Here is a 21,259-nt window from a genome sequence, read left to right on the forward strand (position 1 = left end):
CTAGAAGATGACATGTTCACACTTACTCTTGATCTAGTGCAATGTGGGGGCCTTATTACTCCAGCAGCTATAGCAACAGAACCCCATGTCAAAGAATAATCTTTGAACTCCCATTCATCGTCCTTGTCAGAATTGTCATCCATCCCTCCAATCAACTGTTCATTGTCCTTGTCAGAATTGTCTTTTAGAAGGATGGGATCAATGGTATCATGATTGTTGTATCAACGCCTCAAAGTTCGATTTTATTTCACAAACACCAACTCACTCAATTGTGTTGCATTAACCTATTTCTCCTTTTGCTATGAAGCTGAAAGAAGTAAAAGTTAACATAGTAAATAATGATTCTGAGAAATAGCTATATATGTTCTTTAATCCACAATATCCTAGTGACTTACATGTTTTAATATGCAAGTTTGAAACTGACGATCCAAATGAATTCCACCATTCCACTATTTGTAGAAATGCACATGAACACTAAACTACTAAGTGACCTACCAGCTACTAAGCCACTTTACCTGGCGCTTTTGTCATCCTCTGTCCAACAGCCATATCAATTCCAAAAAGGCCTGTAGTGCTTGTGTAATTTGGCACCTCATTTGAAATGTTATCTTGCAATTTAATAGATGGCATCAACCTTCAATGCAATTGTACAAACCCGACATGATTTCTTCATCTTGCACAATGTTGGGGTTGAATAATAAAACTTTGGGTTCAAGAAGTGTGCAGCTGCATGCGAAGGTTGATGAAGATGGCATCCTTACCTCGTGTCAATAATTTCAAATGCCTTCTTGAACTTATTCTCTCTCTCACCGAAAGAAAGATATTTCATTAGAAAGAGAGAGAGAATAAGACTCCCGTCAAAATTCATGAAATTTTTTTGAAAAAAAAAATCTGAAAACACAAAAAAAAAAAAAAATACTTTTGAGTATGAAGAAAAAAATTCCTCCAATCTCACTGAATTTCCAAAAACCTTGCTCCCTTAAAGCGTCCAAAACCAACGCACCGTAAAGAGGACTAGTAATGAATCTTTTCCCAAACCAGCTGCCTTCAATTTTTTTCCTAGAAAAAATCCATGCATTGTGCTTCATCCTTAAACCCCACTGCATTGCAAATATTCCACATTTCCAAAGAGCTGCCCTATCCTTCTTACAAAACCCTCAAAAGAAATAGCCAGCATTCCTTCCACTGGTGCTGGACAAAGCCAAGCTTTTCCCAACATACCAAATGACAAAGCACACAAACATCTGGAGATAAGGCCTTCAAAGTTCTCTTGATTTGCAACAGATTATTTATTGATTCTACTCAGCATAGTTACCAAATGAAAGCCTTAATCTTTGGGCAAGCCTTTGCCTTCCAAATACATGAGAAAAGAGGAAAACAAGAGTTTGAATGGGTCAAAAACTCAAAAAAAGATTTACAAGAATATACCCCGAATGATCCAAAGCCCAAGACCGAGTGTCCTTCTCCTTAGCTGAAGAAAGATGACAATTGTTAAATAACGATGACAAAGAGGAGAGTTCCTTCAACTCTTTATCTTTTGGAGATGTTCTGAAATGAAAGTTCCAAGAAACAAGGGGGCTAACCAAATCAACCGTAAATAAAGAAATCATACTATCTTGCCCTGAGCTCAATTGAAAGAGACGAAGCATTATTTGTCACTACCTGAATCACATTTGACTCTCCAATTTCCTCCACCATCTCATCAAGTAATCTATACATTCTATGTGTACTTTTGACAATATTAGAAGCATCAATGGACTTGATGAACACTGATCCCTTTGGAGACTTTACTAAGCAGTTTATTATGTCCTTATTAGCAACTGAATCCCTCCAAATATTGGACATAATTGAGCATCCATCCATTCCCCCTTATGGTTCTTCAACAACTATTTCGTCCAACTAAATTCGTTCTTTTGGAAAGGAACTCTCACTTCATGATAGCTAAGTAGCTTTATTCTAAGATCATATTGCCCAATCGGTTCAAGTGCCAATGCAAAGCTCTCCAACATTAAATGGGTATTCCTGCATCATCATCCATCTAGAAAAATCTGTCATTGCTTTCTATCTTAATTCTTTTTTGCTTGCCTCATGATGGATATTTGCTACATCTTCCCTTCTTTCCTAGCTTGAACCACTTTCTTGGATCAAGAATAAAAAACAAATGCATAGGTTGCTTTTGTTTTGGTTTCTTCAAGGTGGGATGAGGTGCCCTACTATTGGATTGGTAGGAACTTCTACTTAAGCCACTACATACTCTCTTGCCACGAGATAGGTCGCTTTTGTTTCGGTTTCTTCAAAGTGGGATGAGGTGCCCTACTATTGGATTGGTAGGAACTTCTACTTAAGCCACTACACACTTCTCTTGCCACGAGTGTCAATTTCTTGAACTTTGTCTTCATCTTCACCACAACGATCTTTGTCATCGAAGTTGGGCAATAACTCATTTTCCTTTTTCTCTTCTTCTCTCTTCAGCATATACTCCCTAGTTTCACAAACATGAGCAGGGCACATAGGGCAGTATTTTACATTTCAGAATCCTCCAACAAAATGTTGTTTTGCCCAAAATACTCCTTCCTTTGTTAATTTACCACAAAAATTGCAAGTCGCATTATTTCTACTTTTTTATCTTTAAAATGTGCATTCTTCCATGCAGGATCTTTCTTTGCAGAGCCTTACGAATCCATTTAAGTGTTGAACCCTGTTACTCTAAATGCAAAAGATGTGTTATATTATATTTCAGAAATAAACATAAATAAATTAAAAATTCAGAAAAATGTATACAATATTTATGAAAAGAAAAAGAAAAATCAAGTAAATCATATATTAAATATTAACTTGCATTAAACTATATATTATATACTAACTTGAAGTATGAAATTCGGAGATTAGATGAACTTCTGTGCCGAAAGCAGGGCAGCAGCCAGCAGCATCTGGTAAACTGAGGCTAAGTAGCCTAAATTTCATAGAAGACAACAAAAAAGTGAGCAAGCAGTGAACCCTTGAAGAAGAAGAATAGTTTAATCTCATTTCCGAATTTCAGACTTCAAGTTAGTATATAATATAGAGTTTAATGCAAGTTAATATTTAATGTATGATTTACTTGATTTTTCTTTTCTTTTCATAAATATTGTATACATTTTTCTGAATTTTTAATTTATTTATGTTTATTTCTGAAATATAGAATAACACATCTTTTGCATTTAGATTAACTACACTTTTGCCTTTAAGCGCCTCACTATGCCTTAAAGGCCTCACTATGCCTACTTGCTCCTCTTGCAAGTCGCCTTGTCTTAACCCTCTTGAGTCACTAGACCCCTCACCTCCTTGTCTGCTTTTGACTGCTATGAAAAAAAGTGACTAGAAATCATGACAAACAAAATTAGAGATCAGATGCTAGATACAACTGCATTTACCTTTCCAAATAGGAATAAGAAGATCAATATATTGGGAAATAGGACCATTAGTTAAGGGAACTAGAGACGTTGACGTAGATGCTAGAGGAGGGCACTCCTTCCCTATCGTTGTGTTTAGACCTGCAAACTGGGATAATCCAAGTGATGGGAGGGACTCAATGAAGATGCGAGAGGATTGGGTAGAGATAATAGGTTAGAATCTTGAAAGGTAGAGGAAGAGAATTGTCTAAGGTCAAGAGAATTCAAGGAATCAAAATAGTTTGGTGTAGACATAAGGACGATGATATCAGCAGAGACAGAGAATTGATGTAAAGCAGCACTATGACATTGATATACCTTTTGAGTGCAAAAATAGCCTAGAAAATGCATTTGATAGCATGAGGATCCAACTTATCCATTCTTGGACTTAAATGATACACAACTGAATGTATGAGAAGGATGTGAGAACAAACGAGCCATTTGAAAGATAACTAAATATGGGATTTTGCCACTGTTGAATAATTGGGTAAAATGGAAAACCTTTTCTCAATGATAGGTCTCTCCCTCGATTTATAATATATGTCAAGTACAATACCAATGACTATAATGCCCTTACTAACTCACACTTATGTTAAGAACACATAATAATAATCATGCTAAATGAATAAATAACCACTAACACTCCCCCTTAAGCTAGAGCATATATATATATATATATATCATATGCTCCTAGCTTGTTGCAAATGAATTTCACATGGGCACCTCCCAATGCTTTAGTGAATAAATCAGCAAGCTGAAACTTAGACTTCACATAAGTGGTTGTAATGAGTTTCTATTCAAGTTTCTCCCGAATAAAGTGGGAATCATAGTAGTTAGAGGCGTGAGGCGAGCCGAGGCGCAAAGGGTCTTTGAAGCTGAGGCGCGAGGCGAAGGCGCGCGCCTCATGAAAGTGAGGCGCACAATTATTAAAATGGTGTAAAATGTCTATTTGGGGTAATTGATATATGAACATATGAATATCTAGTAATATTAGAAATAGTATGTATTAATTATAATTTATAAACTCACATTAATTAAACTAAATATTACAAATTAAAAAATAGTGACTAAATTTCAGTAAAAAGAATAAATATTATGTATTAGTTATAATTTATAAACTTGCATTAATTAAACTAAATATTTAATTAGTAATTACATATAAAGAAGAAGAGGAAAAAAAGTAGCCAAATTTCAATAAAAAGAATAAATATTATGTATTAGTTATAATTTATAAACTTACATTAATTAAACTAAATATTACAAATTTAAAAGCAGTAGGTAAATTTCAGTGAAAAATTAAATATTATGTATTAGTTATAATTTATAAGCTTAGATTAATTAAAGAAAATATTTAATTTATAAGCTTACATATAAAGAAGAAGAAAAAGAGAAGCAGCAGGCAGCACGCAACAGTCAGCAGCAGGCAGCACGCAGGCAGCAGGAAGAAGAAGAGAAGCAGATGGCAGCAGGAAGAAGAAGAAGAAGAACTCGCGAGGGCTCCTGCTGGTTGGAAACGAAGTCGCGAAGGGTCGTGCTTCTTCAAAATGTCAAAGATGAACTCACGATCCTGGTTCGAAGCTCGAAGACGAAGTAGCGAAGGCTTCCGGCTGGTTCGAAGGCTCGCAGACGAGCTCACGTTGCTGGTTCGAAGGATCGCGAAGGCTCCTGCTTGTTCGAATCTGCAAAGAGAACTCACGAAGGGCCGAGAGGGGCTAGGGGCTATGTTCGTTCGAGTCGAATGAGGGCTATGGGTCTGGCTGTGGCTATTTCTCTACTTTAAATGACAAAATTCACAAGGCGCGACTCACTACGCCTGTCGCCCCAGTGTGCCTGGTCTCGCCTAGCGTCACCTCTTGCAGGTCGCCTCGCCTCACCTGGTTTGAGGCGCAAGCCTCTTCGCTTCACTGCCCCTTGCGCCTGAGGCACGCTTTTAACTACTTTGGTGGCAATCAACTTCAATGTGTTTTGTTTGCCCATGGAAGACAAGGTTGGGGGCAATATGAATAGCAGCTCGATTATCACACATGAACTCCATAGGCCGAGAATGTGGAAAACCTGGTTCTTTCAACATGTTCTTCAACCAAATAAGTTCACATGTAGTGTGCGCCATAGCCCTATACTTTGACTTAACTCTTGAATTGGCCACCAAAATTTGTTTCTTACTTTTCCCACGGGCAAAGATACATATCTTTGGTTAGAAGGCAACCCGCCCAATCTACATCTGTATATCCCTTAATATGAGTGTGGCCTTGATTTTTTAAGAGACCTCTCCTTCGTGCACATTTGAGATATCTCAAAATGCGAATTACTGCATACCAGTGACTTGTTCTTGGGGAATCAAGAAATTGACTCACAACACTTCTTGCAAAGGATATATCTAGTTGAGTGACTAATAAGATAATTCAACTTTCCAACAAGTCTTTGGTACCGTCCCGGGTTAGACAACAAATCATCCATATCTATCAGTAATTTATTATTGGGATCCATGGGTGTATCAACAGGCTTGGATCCCGACAGCCCTGTCTCATCTAAAAGATTAAGAACATACTTCCTTTGAGACAAGACAACTCCTGTACAAGATCTCGATACTTCTATACCCAAGAAGTACTTCAATGGTCCCAAATATGTTGTTTGAAACTTAGTCTGCAAGAAATGCTTTAGGCTTTGAATACCTCGATCATCACCACTAGTAATCACAATATGATCCACATACACTATAAGCAGAATCCTTCCGGATGAACTATGGTGATAAAATAAAAAAGGATTTATTGCACACCGTTGAAGGTCAGACTCAAGTACTATAGTGCTGAAGCGACCAAACCATGCCCTTGGAAACTGTTTTAAACCATATAATGACTTCTTAAGCCGACACACCAAGCCTGATTCCCTCTGAGCAACAAACTCAGGTGGTTGCTCCGTATAGACCTCTTGAAGATCACCATGTAGTAAATCGATCTTCAAGTCTGACTGGTGTATAGGCCAATGATAGGTGGTGGCTAAGGAGATGAACAAAAGTAATGAGGCAAGTTTGGCTATAGGGGAGAACGTGTCTGAATAGTCCAAGCCATACACTTGAGTATATCCCTTAGCAACAAGGTGGACCTTCAATTAAGCCAAGAAACAATCTAGATTAACCTTCACAGTGTACACCTAACAACAAACAACCACAGATTTATTAGGAGGAAGACATACTAAGTCCCAAGTATCATTATCTCGTAGAGCACACATCTTTTCTATCACTACGTTCCTCCACCCAAAATGGAATAGGGCTTTAGAAATAGATTTTGGTAGACCAACAAAAGACGGAGTACTAACATAATAGTAATATGAGGGTGACAAAAAATCATAACAAACAAAATTAGAGATTGGAAGTTGGGTATAACTACATTTACCTTTTTGAACAGCAATGGGCGGATCAACATCTTGGGAAATAGGATCATCTAATGAGAGAACTAAAGGCATAGAAGTGGAAGCTAGAGGAGGCTCTCCTCCCTTGAGTCGCCATGTGTATACCTGCATATTGGGATGATCCAAGCAACGAGAAGGACTCAAACTGAATGAAGATGCTGGAGGATTGGGCATAGATATTAGGTTAGGATCAAGAAGACAAGACAGAGGAAAAGATTCGTTAAGTTCAACAGAACTCAAGGGATCAGAGTAGTATGGTGTAGGCTCGAAAAAAGTGACATCAACAGAGACAAAGAATCGATGTAAAGTAGGGCAAAAACATCAATATCCCTTTTAAGTATTGGAATACCCTAGAAAAATGCATTTGATAGCTCAAGGATCCAACTTATTCATTCCTGGAGTTAATTGATGGACAAAAGACACAACCAAATATACAAGGAGGAAGGGAGAACAAAGGGGCCTTAGGGAAGATAACCGAATGTGGGATTTTACCTCTAAGGACAAAAGATAGATTTTTATTAATGAGAGAGCAAGTAGTGAATAGGACATCACTCCAAAAAACTTTGGGGACATGCATTGGGTATATTAAGGTACAAGTGACTTCAAGAATACGTTTATTTTTCCGTTCTACGACTCCATTTTGTTGTGGAGTGTGGGCACAAGAAGATTGATGGATCATACCAGAATTAGTCATATAGGTATTATATTGGATACTGAAGTACTCCTTAGCATTATCACTACGAAGTATCTTGACTGGCATATCAAATTGAGCCTTTATTTGAGAATAGAAGGCACAAAAGATATTAATAAACTCAAGGCGATCTTTCATTAAATACAACCAAGTCATCTTGCAGTAGTCATCGACAAATGTAACAAAGTATCAGAACCTCAATTTTGACGTGACATGACTCGGACCCCAAACATCAGAATGGACGAGCATGAAAGGACTATCTGCCCTTTTGTTGACTTGGGAAGCAAAGGGAACACGATGATGTTTTGCTAATTGACAAGATTTACACTCTAGACTAGAAACAGAACTCAACGTAAGAACTAGCTATTTTAATTTGTCCAAGGATGGATGGCTAAGGCGACATTGGATTTGAAGCAGTGTAGTAGCAGTATTGCAGGCAATGGGAGAAGACATCGACCCAAAGTAGTTGAGTCAATAAGCCTCATGTCCCTGTCCTGCACCAATTGTCTTCCTCATCTTTAGATCTTGAATACTCACAAAATTAGGAAATAAGGTTATAGAGCAATTGAGTGCCTTTGTAAGCTTACTAACAGACATAAAATTGAATGAGGACTTAGGAATGTATAAAAAAGAATAAAGAGAGATGGAGGGAGTAGGATTTATTTTTCATATCCCTTTAATTGTAGTCGTGGACCCATCAATAAAGGTAATATGAGGTAGATCTTTAGAATATTGGAGGGCAGAAAAGAAGTAGGTTATACCTGTCATATGGTTAGTTGCATAAGAGTTGATAATCCAAGGACTAGTGGGAGAGATACCAGATGACAAACAAATTGTAGGATTACCGTTCTGAGCAAAATATGACATGTGATGAGATGCTTGTTGGGATGTTTGATAGTGTAGGAACCTTGAATACTCTTCCTCTGAGATAGTTATAGCACACTATTCTCCTAAACAAATGCTTGATGATGGAAACACACTTTTGGGAATTGACGCCGTCCCAACACAGACACAACCTTGATACAACAGCAAATCAGAAATACACTGCAAACAAAATGCTCTTGGGATTCCAAAAGTGAACTTCTAGACCAACCAAAACAACCACAAGTGAATTTTCAGATCAACTAAACGAAACACAAATGAGTCAACTGTTGATTCAACCATGAAGGAGTCACCAACAACTGGACATAGCACTGCCAAAACCCTATAAAATCTATGTACAAATGCTGCCACTCCTCCAAGAGACTTAAACACATCCCCAAGAAACCAACATGCTGCTGTAACAGTACCAAACAGTCTCTATACAGTAGAACATCTGAAGTACACAGCGAACAACATTCTCCTGGAATTCATGGACACCATTGCAACACACAGTGTTTGACAACCAGAGCAAACCACAAGCACACAATGAACAAGAAAGATAAAAAATGAATCAAGAACACAGCAATATCACTGTTTCAGGCCTCAGTGTACTCTATAATTACTGACCAACAGCTTTAGGCGTTAGCAAGCAAACATTTCTGGAATGCTGCACATGAACAACTGAAAAAGGTGATACCTTTGGACGAAAAATATGACAACCAACTTGGTATTATGGTGTGCGGAAGGATTCAAGACATTGGGGAGGAAATCAGAGAAAAATGGCTGCTCAAGAAAATCTCATGCACTGGTGTGTGGGGTTGGCACTGCTGGATATCTGTTGATGCGTGGGGGCACGTGGGGGATCTTCTGGCTATGAAATTTTGAGGGCTGGCAGATAGGCAGGTTCTGTGGCTTGCTACGTGGTTAGTTTTGCAAAATATGAGGCATTTCTTGAGGTGTTGAAGAGGACAGCAGCATCCAGGATTTTCCTGGTGACTGCAGTATTTTCCAGCAACTGCTGAAGCTGGCCCTGGACTATGGTGATGCTGATGACCCTTCTACTGCAGCAGGTTGCATGGTATTACAGTATTTAGGGTTTGATTTAGCATTAGGTCAGATCACTTGCTCTGATAGCATGTTGAATAATTGGGTGAAATGGAAGACTTTTTCCCAATGATAGGTCTCTCCCTCTATTTACCAATGACCATAATACCCTAACTAACTCACCTATTAACATAACAACACATAATAATAATGCTAAATGACTAAATAACTGCTTCCAGCCACCATGGATACAGGTTGGCATTTTATTGATGAGAGACCAGCAATGAGCATGGCATCACTCCAAAACGATACAATAGGATACGGGTGACTTTGAGAATTTGTCTGGGTTTGAACTGTCAACTCCATTTTGTTGTGGAGTATGGACACAGGATGACTGATAGATGACTATAGTTTGGTTCGCAAGTACTCCTTAGCATAATCATTTCGAAGTATCCTGGCACTTCAAATTGAGTCCTTATTTGCGAGCAAAGAGGACAAAAGTATTATTTATTTCATTGAATACAACCAAGTCATCCTAGAGTAGTCATCGAAAATGTAACAAAATGATGGATTCCTAACTTTGATGTGATAGACTAGGACCCCAAACATCGAAATGGATTAACATCAAAAGGCCAACCTCCCATTTATTGTCTTGGAAAGCAAAGGGAACCTGATGATGCTTTCCCAATTGAAAAAACTCAGGCCCAAGATTGGACACAGAACTCAAAATAAAATCCACTAATCTCACATCCTGTGCCAATGGAGGAGCAGGATTTATTGATCCTATCCCCTTAATTGTAGTAATGGTCCCATTACAAACAGTAACTTCAGGTCAATGTTTAGAATACTGGAAAGAAGTTGGTTACACCTGTCATATTGTCAGTGGTGGCAGAATCAATGATCCAAGGACTAGTGGGCAAGATATTGAATGACATGCACACTGTAGGATTACCTTTCTGAGCAAATGATTGAATGTGGTGAGGTGCTTTCTGGGAAGCTTGATACTGCCACTATGGTCTAAAACTTCCTCAAAATTGTCAAAATTTCTGTTTAAATTTCTGCTTTCCGCCACCCTCGAAATCAAAATGGCAGTCAATGTCCTTGCAAAATTTCCATTGAGATTTCCACAAATCATCTGAAAATTATTTTAATCTCAAAACTTGAACAAAATTTGGTGAAATTTTAACTAGAAAGTAAAATTGCCTTGTACTTAAAAATTGAGATCCAAAACCTAAGTAGAAATTTCTCTCTTAATTAATCTTTTTTTTTGAATTGAAAACTAAAATTTTTGGTGTTTCAGTTTATCATGGAAAAAGGATAGAGGATTTTTTTTTTCTTTTCATTTTTGGTAATTCAGTTGATCATGGCAAGCTTGGCCTGGGTTGGAGAATGAATATTCTCTCTATCCTGGAAGAATTGACGCTGCAGCAAAAGTATATGATTTGTCATAAATAACTGTGCTTGGCCCCATAGATTTTAGTACAGAGCCACACTATTCAAAGTTCCCATTGCTGTAGCAGAATTAATTTTGAGGGTTTTTCCTGTCTCTTTCAATTTATTTGCATATCTCATCTTGGATGGTTGAGATTAAACCTATTTTAAATATTTGGATTTTTCATGTTTATTAGGGTTTATTTTAAACCATGTATGCTTTTGTCTCAATTTTTTGTAATGAAACGGTTGGGACTATGATTTTCAAGTGTCAAAACACTCAAGTTGAATTCAATTTATGAATGGTACTTTAAATGTCTTTAGATAACGATTTTTTATAGTTATTGTATTGATATCAATGTTGTTATTTGTATCCTCATCAATTTGCAATTTATAGCCCAACATATTATGTGCTTGTCTAACATTCGTTTTGATTTTGTATTCTATTTTTTTTTTTTTTTCCATTTTTAAAATGTTTCTTGGATTGATGGTAATGGTAAATTGGAGTTTGTGCACCAGAGTCCAGAGATTTGGAAGATAGAATTCTCCAGTCGTAAGGGACAGATGGCTCCAATATGTGCTTATAGTAAAAACTGCTGTCAACTAAGAATGACAATGACTGGTAGTTATTTGATCCAATTTGAACTTTTGAAAAGACAGTTGCCAATTAATATTAGGATGCAATAAAGTATATTGCCCTGCACTAGGAGTCCTCGCCGTTCTCATATATTTACTTTGTGCTTAAACTGGTAGCTAATGCTGAAACTCATGTACGTAATCAGAAAACTGGAACTGGTAAATTGTTTTGGATATCCATGATTGTCAAGGTTCAGAAGATATTTCATATTTTGTATGTCTTAAGGACTTTTGAAGGTTTTAAATAAATCATGCTGATATTTTCAGTTAGTATTATGAAATTGCAGCAGATGTCATAACCAAAATATGTTATCGATTTTTGTGAATGGATCTGTTAACAATGTCAAAACAGTGACTGGTCAATATGTTACAGAAAGTATGTGAGCTTTATACCCAGTTTACCTATAAATGTACTTGTAAAGACAAGGAAAATAAAAACCAATGTGACCTTGGGTTCAATGTTGATGGGGATGCATGTTTTGGTTGTTGGATTCTCCTGTAAAGTATACTGTAAGATTTCCAATGTCCCCTTTTAAGTGAACACAGGTATTTAATTGTGAAGGATTTGGGTGCTAGAGGTTGGTTTGCATTTGATATTGTAATTTTTTGCATTATAATATTGGATGAATAGCCTTTTCTTTCCTTTTCAGTGTCGTTCCTTGTATGTGCTTTTTTGGTTTAATATTTCCTTTGTCATGTACCCTTGTATAACTAATTTTGTCTTTCTTCAACAGTTCCAAGCTACTTATGGTAAGCCACTGCTGGCAGCAAGAGATTCCAAATGCTCTGCTAGAGATGCTGAAGCCGGTGCACTTGCTATGGAAGCATTGCACAAACAGGTAGAGTTTTAGTTACTTTTTTCCACATATAAAGTTGGTTTTATTGCATTTTGACATTTAGGCAATACATTGTTATATCCAACAGGTGATGCCTTTCCTCCTCCGCCGGACGAAAGACGAAGTCTTGTCTGATCTGCCAGAGAAAATTATCCAGGACAGATACTGTGACCTTAGCACTGTCCAATTAAAACTTTATGAACAGTTCTCTGGTTCACATGTACGAAAAGAGATATCTAGTGTGGTAAAGATAAATGAGGAAGCAGATACGGCAGGAGGAAATAATCAACTGAAAGCATCTTCACATGTCTTCCAGGTACTGTGTTATCAGTATATTCTGTTCAAACACCTCTTATATTATATTACCTAGCAGTCACCCCACTCTTTATGTTTCAGGCGCTAAAGTACTTGCTAAAGCTTTGCAGTCATCCATTGCTAGTGGTTGGTGAAAGGGTTTCAGATTCACTCATGTCCTTTCTGTCTGAAATCTTACCTTCTGGTTCAGACATTATTTCAGAGCTTCGTAAGCCTCAACACTCCCCGAAATTAGTTGCTCTTCAAGAGATTCTTGAAGAGTGTGGAATTGGAGTGGACGCATCATGTTCTGAGACCACTGTTAGTGTTGGACAGCACAGAGTGTTGATATTTGCACAACACAAAGTAACCATTTCTTTATGCTTGGCCATCTCCCTCCTAAGGTTTTTGTTTATATGCTTTAGTGTGATAAGTTGATGTTGATGTCTTTGTCTCGTGCAGGCTTTTCTGGACATAATTGAAAGAGACCTGTTTCACACTCGTATGAAAAAGTAAGTCTCCTAGTTGTTAATGTTAAGCTGTTTGTTAATAGTGTAGCTTCTTAATATTATTGTTAAACTGTTCATTAAGATTGTAGCTTCTTTATATGCTTCTCTCTCATTATTTTGTTTTGATATGTTCGACTTAATGAAGCCACTCATCTATTTAAGGCTGCTAACACAAATATTTTCCTGTTTTGCTTTATCCTGGATCACATCTGGTGGTTATACAATGACTCTGCCTCCTGATGATGTTGATGCTTCATGGTGTGACAACATAGAACTTTTTTTCTCAGAATTGTTTATTAGTGATAGCATTTGGTTTAGGGGGCAATACAAAGAAATAGCATCTTTTTTTTTTCAAAGGTTTTGAGGAAGCCAGAAATTTTAATCATAGAAAATACTTCAATTACCCAAAGAACTGTATTTCCTGGCATCTAATTTTGTGCGTTTTTATGACCAACTGTAATCACAAATAGAGATGCTTGCATCAGCTTGAAAGCCAGTTTCAACTTTGCAAGAATAAGGAGCGCTAGATTATGGTGAGAGAGAGAGAGAGAGAGAGAGAGAGAGAGAGAGAGATTATGGTGATGTAATTCTTAGCTGCCACAACTGTAGATTATGGTGAACCAGATTAGACTGAAGTCGAAGTAATTCTTAGCTGCCACAACTGTAGATTATGTTGAACCATGACTTCACGAGCATTGATCATGCCACCATTCATTCAGCACTGCCTCTGCTTGTGAAATCCATGGTAATCACTGCTCTGTTCCTCAGTCGTCTCTATCTCCTCAGCTTATCTCGAAAATGAAATAGTTCTTGCCACTCATTGTTACCATTGTCTGGTAACCTCCATCACCATCTGTAAATCAATCTGTTTGTGGTCTATCAGAATTCTACTTTAGGGGGATGTGAACACTAATTGGTTACGACATAGCAGGAACAGTTTTTAGAAGTTTTGTGTGTTTACTTCTGTGTATAAAGTTGCCTGCATTTGCCCCCTGTTGTATGTGTCGATATTTTCTTTTAATTTATTGCAAATTCAAGAACTTAGTGGACTGTTGTACAGTTTTCTTGGTTATGTGAAAAGTCATGGATCTCAAACCCAGTCTTCAATGCTCATAATTTTCATATTTTGTCTTCTAGTACTAATTGGGATTAGTTTCCAGAATAAATGGTAATTTGTCAATATTTCTTTCTTGCCATGTGAGTTATGTAAAAGATGTCGATGCCACTTGTATTTATTTTTAAAATAAAATCTAAATACATTATTTCTCTTTTTTCAATTCTGACCCGCCAAAAGTTATTAAAATTTTCGTTTACTTTCCTGCAACATTGCAATATTGTATCTCCCTCACGGAGCAGGGTCTTTTTCTCTCATTTATTTTCTATTTCTCTGTTTCTCGTCGTATTTTTATATTCATCTCAATGATTATTCTCATTGTGAAATATTGTTTGCGTCCTATTTTGTTGCCAATTTAAAATTAAGGTTTGGAAATTCTATGTTGATTAATTCCCTATGGCTTCTGAAACGTCTCCAGTTTTCTCCTCATTTTTGTTGCTGTGTAAGTCTCGTCTCTATGGTAGCTGTAGACCATGAAGGAAATGGATTGCAATGGATGCTGTTATGATGTTTGATGATTAGGTTGATGTTCTAGTTAGTGAGGGTTCTAATATAAAAAAGTCGGGGCAGCAAAACCTTCAGTCGAAGTGGTAGTGATGCAGGGGCAGCATCAAGGTTCTGCAGCCATGGGAGAAATTAGAAGATATTGAAGAGAGGAATGAAGGGGAAGAGAGGGGAGAGGAGATTCCAGGGGGAAACTCACGTTAATTCCAAATTCAAATTCAACATCAACCGTCTACAATATGGCTTTCACACACTATTTATAAGAAAGCCTCTAGGTCATGAAATTACACATGTACCTCTAACATTACATGAAAATATGAAATACAAAGAAACCCCTAAATTACACAAATATTACGAACAATCCCGAAATACACATAATCCCTATGCTAATTAATACTAAACACATAATAAACTACTAACTAAATCCAACAATCCTTGATCCAATTCTTCTTAATTATTCTCCAACAAGAATCTTCCCAAAGCCTTGCTTCTTGTCCTACATCAACTCTCCCCCAGTTAGAAAAAATTCGGCTTCAAATTTTGATATGTTGGAGGATTAGAAGCAAGAAGGAAACTTGGACTCTTCGAAAGCCAGCAGTTGAGTGAAACAAGAAATCACGTTCTCAATACCATAGACTTGACTTGAGAATTGGCATCAACATATGCATCGGGAATGACAGACTCTAGAATTGGAATGTTTGAGAAACTTTGGATGTCTTCAAACACATGCATTTCCTTGTAGTATCTTCTAGCTGAGTAACAGATTCTTTGTCTTGGTTGATTGGTAGAACAGGCTTCAAAATGATCTTACCATTATATTGGAAGACATGTTCCCATATCCTTGAGTCACACCCAAAGTAAACAACCAAGGAGAGCCAAGGAGTGCATGGCCAATCTTCATAGGTATGATATCACACCAAACATTATCAACATAGTAACCCATGTGGATTGAAACCAAGCATCTTTCCTAATCATGTATAGCAGAGTAATCAACCCATGATATCACATAAGGGTCTAGGTGAGGTTCGGATGAAGCTGCATTCAAGTGACCTCATTTATGGAAGCCACATTCGTTGGACATGTTCCATCAATGATGATTTTGCAAACCTTTTCTCGGCATTTGAAAAAGGTGTTGAAAAGATTGAAATGTGCCCAATGTTTGGCAAATGGCACTCCTTTTTCCTATAGTTTGTCACCATGTTGCTGAATTTATACATATATATACTGCAGCTTTGTATGACCGATAACCGTTTAACACAAACTCTACCCTCAATTCTTTATCTAATCATGCAAAACCACATATTTGACACCTAATTTCTCAATAACTTTCTTCAGTTCACATGTTGTCTTGATTGTAGTGCTGCATTGAAACAAATTCACTTAGAAAATTCACAAAATGCAGCAATGAATCCTGATTTTTTATGCTTGCAGTGCCAATTTCTAGTGTTTTGTGCCAATTTATCACTTCCTTGCAATATATTGTACCCACAATTAAAATATCTCCTTGCAGATCAAAATTTCGTATAGACAGAACCCAAAATATTGTGGCTGGGCAATTTTTCATGAGACTGGAAACAGGAGGAGATCTGGCAGACACTCTCACTTGCAGTTGCTAGCACGTGGGCTGCATGCGCCTCCAGCATGGGTCCTCTGGTGATGGTTTTTCAGGCAAAGGGTAGATCAGGGGATGAGGAATACAAAGTGGTGGTGGTGGTGTGTCAAAATAACTCTGGTAAGGGTGGATTTTGAAGGGGTGAGCGGCTGGAGAAGTTTGGCTTGTGCGTGGGGCTCCTCTGTTCATCGGACAGTGAAGTAATTTTAGGGGCTAGGGTTTCAGAGGGTTCTGTTTTGTGGGTGTGAGTGGTGTTGCACAATTGTGTCTGGAAAGTGGTGTTCAAACAAAATGGGGACAACCTTAATTTTTTAATTTGTTGAGAAACAGCAGAACTGCCTGTTTTTTTTTTAACTGAAATTCAGAGAGAGAGAGAGAGGGGGGGAGAGAGTTAAGAAAAGGGAGGAAAAAGAACAAGGTGATGGAAAATTGGAGGAATTTCTGGACAGAAACTGCGAAGAGACAGCAACAGAATTCAGAAATCAGAAAGAGAGTTGAGAGAAGATTAAGAGAAGAGTAGAGAAACAGAGAAGAGGAAAGAGGGCAGAAGGCTGCTGGGTAGCAGCGGATTAGGGACAGAACGGGAGATCAGAACAGAGAAAAGAAAGAAGAAGAAAGGAGGAAAAGAAGAGAAGAGGAGAAGGGTGAAGGAGAATGGGTGGATTGTAATGGAAGAATGTAGATCATGATTGGGCTCTAAATGATGCAGGGGCAGCATCAAGGTTCTGCAGCCATGGGAGAATTTAGAAGAACTCGAAGAGAGGAAGGGGTAGATAGGAGAGAGGAGATACCAGGGGGAAACACACGTTCAATTCCAATTCAAATTCAACATCAACTGTCTACAGTATGACTTCCACGCACTATTTATAAGAAAGCCTCTAGCATATGAAATTCCATAGATACCCCTAACATTACATGAAATACAAACAAACCCCTAAATTCCCAAATATTACAAACAACCCCAAATACACGTAATCCTATACTAATTAATACTAAACACATAATAAACTACTAATTAAACCCAATGATCCTCGATCCAATTCTTCTTAAGTATTCTCCAACAAGGATCTTCCCAAGGCCTTGCTTCTTGTCCTACATCAGGTAGTCAGCAACGTATAAGGTTTATACTGGCTAGATGCTGGGGGAGAAAGGCATGGAAAAAGGGAATCCTTCCATTGAGATGCGTAACCATGCTGACATGCAACTAACTTTTTCAGAACAAATTGTGGTGGGAGATCTTACATTGAGGAGCTACTGAGTAGGTTGAACACTCATTCAGTAAAGAAGGATGGTAAGGAAAGCCCTATTGAAGAGAGGAAGAATTGGGGTGATACTGTAGTAATCAAAGGTGCGCCGAGGCGGACTGAAGGGATGATGCTTGAGCCTCATAGTGGTCAAGGCAAGGCAACATTCAAGAGGTGCATTGAGGTGCAAGGTGTGTCTCATGCATGTTTACCTTCTTTCTCTTCTGCGGTCTTTTTTAAGAATCTCTGCTCTTCCTGAAATTTCTGCACTTCTGTGCTTGGTCATGTTCTTTTCTTCATCTTCTGAACTGCTTTTCTGCTCTGTCAGAGCTGCTCAAATGTTTCCACTATACCTCAAGAGTAGCCAAATGTTTTTCTGTCAGACTCAGCTGCTCAACTGCTGCTCTTTTTTTTTTGTGGTTTCCTGCTGCGTATTCCCGTTTTCATTTTGTGGAATTTATGGCATGAACATTGCATATTATTGAAAATTTGTGACATGTTTACGATCAAGAATCCATTATGTAGAGCCTTTTACAGACACTTTTAATTAATGTCTACATCGCCTTCATGAGGAGCATACCTTCGCCTTGTGTCAAGGCTTCAAGTGCCCTTTGCGCCTCAGTGCACCTTTCACCTTTGACTACTATGAGTGATACCGGCTGATGAGTTTATCGATATTAATTTTTCTTGTGACGGAAGATTAAGTTTAGATGAGGTTTGTGATGAATTTGCGTGTTATCAGAAGATTCTGATTTATTGATGACATGTTTACAATCAAGAATCCATTACGTAGAGCCTTTTACAGACACTTTTAATTAATGTCTACATCGCCTTCATGAGGAGCATACCTTCGCCTTGTGTCGAGGCTTCAAGTGCTCTTTGCGCCTCAGTGCACCTTTCACCTTTGACTACTATGAGTGATACCGGCTGATGAGTTTATCGATAGTAATTTTTCTTGTGATGGAAGATTAAGTTTAGATGAGGTTTGTGATTAATTTGTGTGTTATCAGAAGATTCTGATTTATTGATGATATCTTGTGTGCCTCCATCTCTGCTAGACAGTTTAGTGGCCTAGAGGGTATTTCTATCTTCAAGAATGATGGAGTATTCAAGAAAATACAGATGAATTTGGTGACGGAGGCTGGTATTTTGCCTACACGTGTCGTGTGGGAAACATAATGAGGGGACAAAGAGGCTCAAACAACTGCTGAAAAAATGTGGGTTTATGGTTGTCTGAACCAGCAGGCAAAGCAGTTCTTTTGGATGCGGTAAATGCAAGGCAAAGAATGGACACTCGGGATTTTAGTGAATCTATATTGCTCTTTTCATTTGATGGAAAGGGATTGAAAAAAGAGTATTTCTTAGCTATTGATTCAATAGGGGACTTCTTAGCTATCTTTTTGTCAGATCTATCTCTATTTTGATTTGGGAGCCCTTTTTAAATTTATTTTTCTTTTTTATAATGTTCTTTTCTGAGGATTTTTTTGCTTGCTCTTGATTGTATTTCCCTTCATTTCTCTTGCATAAGTGTCCACATTTAAGAGAATAAATGAAAAAAGAATATGCTATGCAATTTAGGCTTAGAATTAGAGGAAGCTCTTCAGTGCCAAAGTTCTTCCAAATTTATCTTCTTAATCTTTTGTGAAATGTTGAATTTATTTCCGGAAGCTATTTTCAAAAATGGCAAATTTAATTGCTAATTGCTTCCCTTACAAACCATGTTTATTTGACCAACCGTGGGGTGGTTGTGTGTTGGGGGTGGAGGGGGGATGAGAGAGAACAGAGTGATTGTCAATCATTGGGTTCCCTCTTGTAAATCCTCTTGTAAAAAGCATCTTTTAAGGTTCATGATTTGAGAAACAACTCCTTTACTGTTTTTAAAATAATAATTACCCTTTCCCAAGAAAACATTTCTACTTAAACCTCCCAATGCTCTCCCTCAAGCTGGGGCATATATGTCTTCAGTGCCTTGCTGGCTGTAAGTGTCCTCTACCAAGAGATTTGGTGAAGACATAAACTAGTTGCTACTTGGAATACCAGATTATTTGCAATGAGGATAGCAACCTGATTATCTCAATTGTGGTCATAGGCTAACCACAATAAACGCCAAGTCCCTGCTTTAGTGTTTTCAACAACATCAACTCCTGCAGTATATGTCATAGCTCTACTCGACTTCTGCACTTGATCAAGCAACAACATTTTTATTCTTGCCTTTCCACATAACTGGATTACAGTATGTGTCATAACTCCATGCTCAGGTTCTACACTTGATCTAGCAGCCACATTTTGCTTCTTGCTTTTCCTTGTTACTTGAGTACCTAATGCAAAAGTGCAACATCCTGTAATTCATCTCTTTAGGGCCTGCACAGTCAACATCTGAATAACCTTAATTCTCAACTTGTATGCATGGCTTATAGGCCAATACCTCAAATTTCTATTAACTGCCATTGTGCTAGTTCTGGCTTTTCTGTAAACTGACTAACATTAACAACAGACATTATATCTAGCCTTGTAACTATTTAGTAGATGATCTTACTAACCCCGTCTGTACCATTTGTGATTCTCAAATTCTAAACTATCTACACCTTCCTTCAAGTTTAGCACTAACCTTCATGGGGTTTGCACCAGTTTAGCCACAGGGATGCCACTCTCAGAATCTGTTGCGTACTTTCTCTGTTACAGTAAACTCCTTTCCTTCTAGCAACTTACATGCAAAGAAAATATTGTAGCTCTCTTTATTATTTGGTTTGAAAATATTTTCCATGGGAGATAACAACATGAATGAACTTTTAAAACTAAGCATGCAGGGATGCTTTAATTATAATAGCCTTTTTCAATCTATTGATTTTTCTGACAGTCTCCCTGAGTGATAACCTAGGTGGTTTCTCCATGTAGACATCCTCAAAGTTACCTTGTTGAAATAAATTTTTCATGCCAAGTTGGTAGTGTCCATGTCGATTCATGGAAGCTAAGATATGAACTCTAAAATGGTGTTATCAAGCAACTGGAGAAAACGTTTCATAGCTGTTGATTGTTGATACTATGTCTGAATTTAGACCTTTGCCAGAGGTCTAACTTTGAGCCTCTCAAATGTGCTGCCGAACTGATATTTCACTTCATATATCCACTGACATCCAACCATTACTTTACCAAAGGGCAAATCAACATTTACCCAAGAACCGCTGCTACATAAAGCTTCCATTTTATCCCCCATGGTTTTTAACCGACCCTAGTGTGTCAAGGCTTCCTTATAAGACTTGGGGATGACAAAAGAAGGCAAGGCAATATCAAAAGAACAGTAAGTAGGAGAGAATTTGCAAAAGGAAAACAAATAGTAAGAGCATACTGCAGCCAACCACACATAGGCTTGTTAAGAGTGAGAATATCAAGATTGAAGGTAGGATTACCACAACATGAGGTGGAGCTTCAGATGTTTGGTGATACCATATCAGATGTCTTCCATCACCATCGATGGAGCTGTAAAGGTTTGGAAGGAGATACAGCACTTGGTGGATAGAGGAGATAACACAGGCGAGGAGGGGACAGTATTCACACAATTGGAGAAGGCATGGAGAAATTAAGAGTAATAGATAATAGATTAGGAGCAGTTGCTGATCCATTTGAAGATTCATATGCAAGAAAAA

At 37.8% G+C, this 21,259-nt stretch overlaps 1 protein-coding gene across 4 annotated transcripts in view; it reads left to right on the forward strand.

The window, feature by feature from the left end:
* LOC131144932 (TATA-binding protein-associated factor BTAF1) overlaps window positions 1-21,259 on the forward strand; it is a 109,283-nt gene that overhangs the window by 77,193 nt on the left and 10,831 nt on the right. For all 4 annotated transcript variants that reach the window (XM_058093895.1, XM_058093897.1, XM_058093896.1 and 1 more), the window contains exons 22-25: window positions 12,237-12,341; window positions 12,427-12,654; window positions 12,735-12,998; window positions 13,095-13,144. In XM_058093895.1, coding sequence (XP_057949878.1) covers window positions 12,237-12,341; window positions 12,427-12,654; window positions 12,735-12,998; window positions 13,095-13,144 — 647 coding nt within the window. The remainder of the gene's footprint in view (window positions 1-12,236; window positions 12,342-12,426; window positions 12,655-12,734; window positions 12,999-13,094; window positions 13,145-21,259) is intronic.

The sequence above is a fragment of the Malania oleifera genome, chromosome 12 (assembly GCF_029873635.1).
Source record: "Malania oleifera isolate guangnan ecotype guangnan chromosome 12, ASM2987363v1, whole genome shotgun sequence".
Classification (NCBI taxonomy): Eukaryota; Viridiplantae; Streptophyta; class Magnoliopsida; order Santalales; family Ximeniaceae; genus Malania; species Malania oleifera.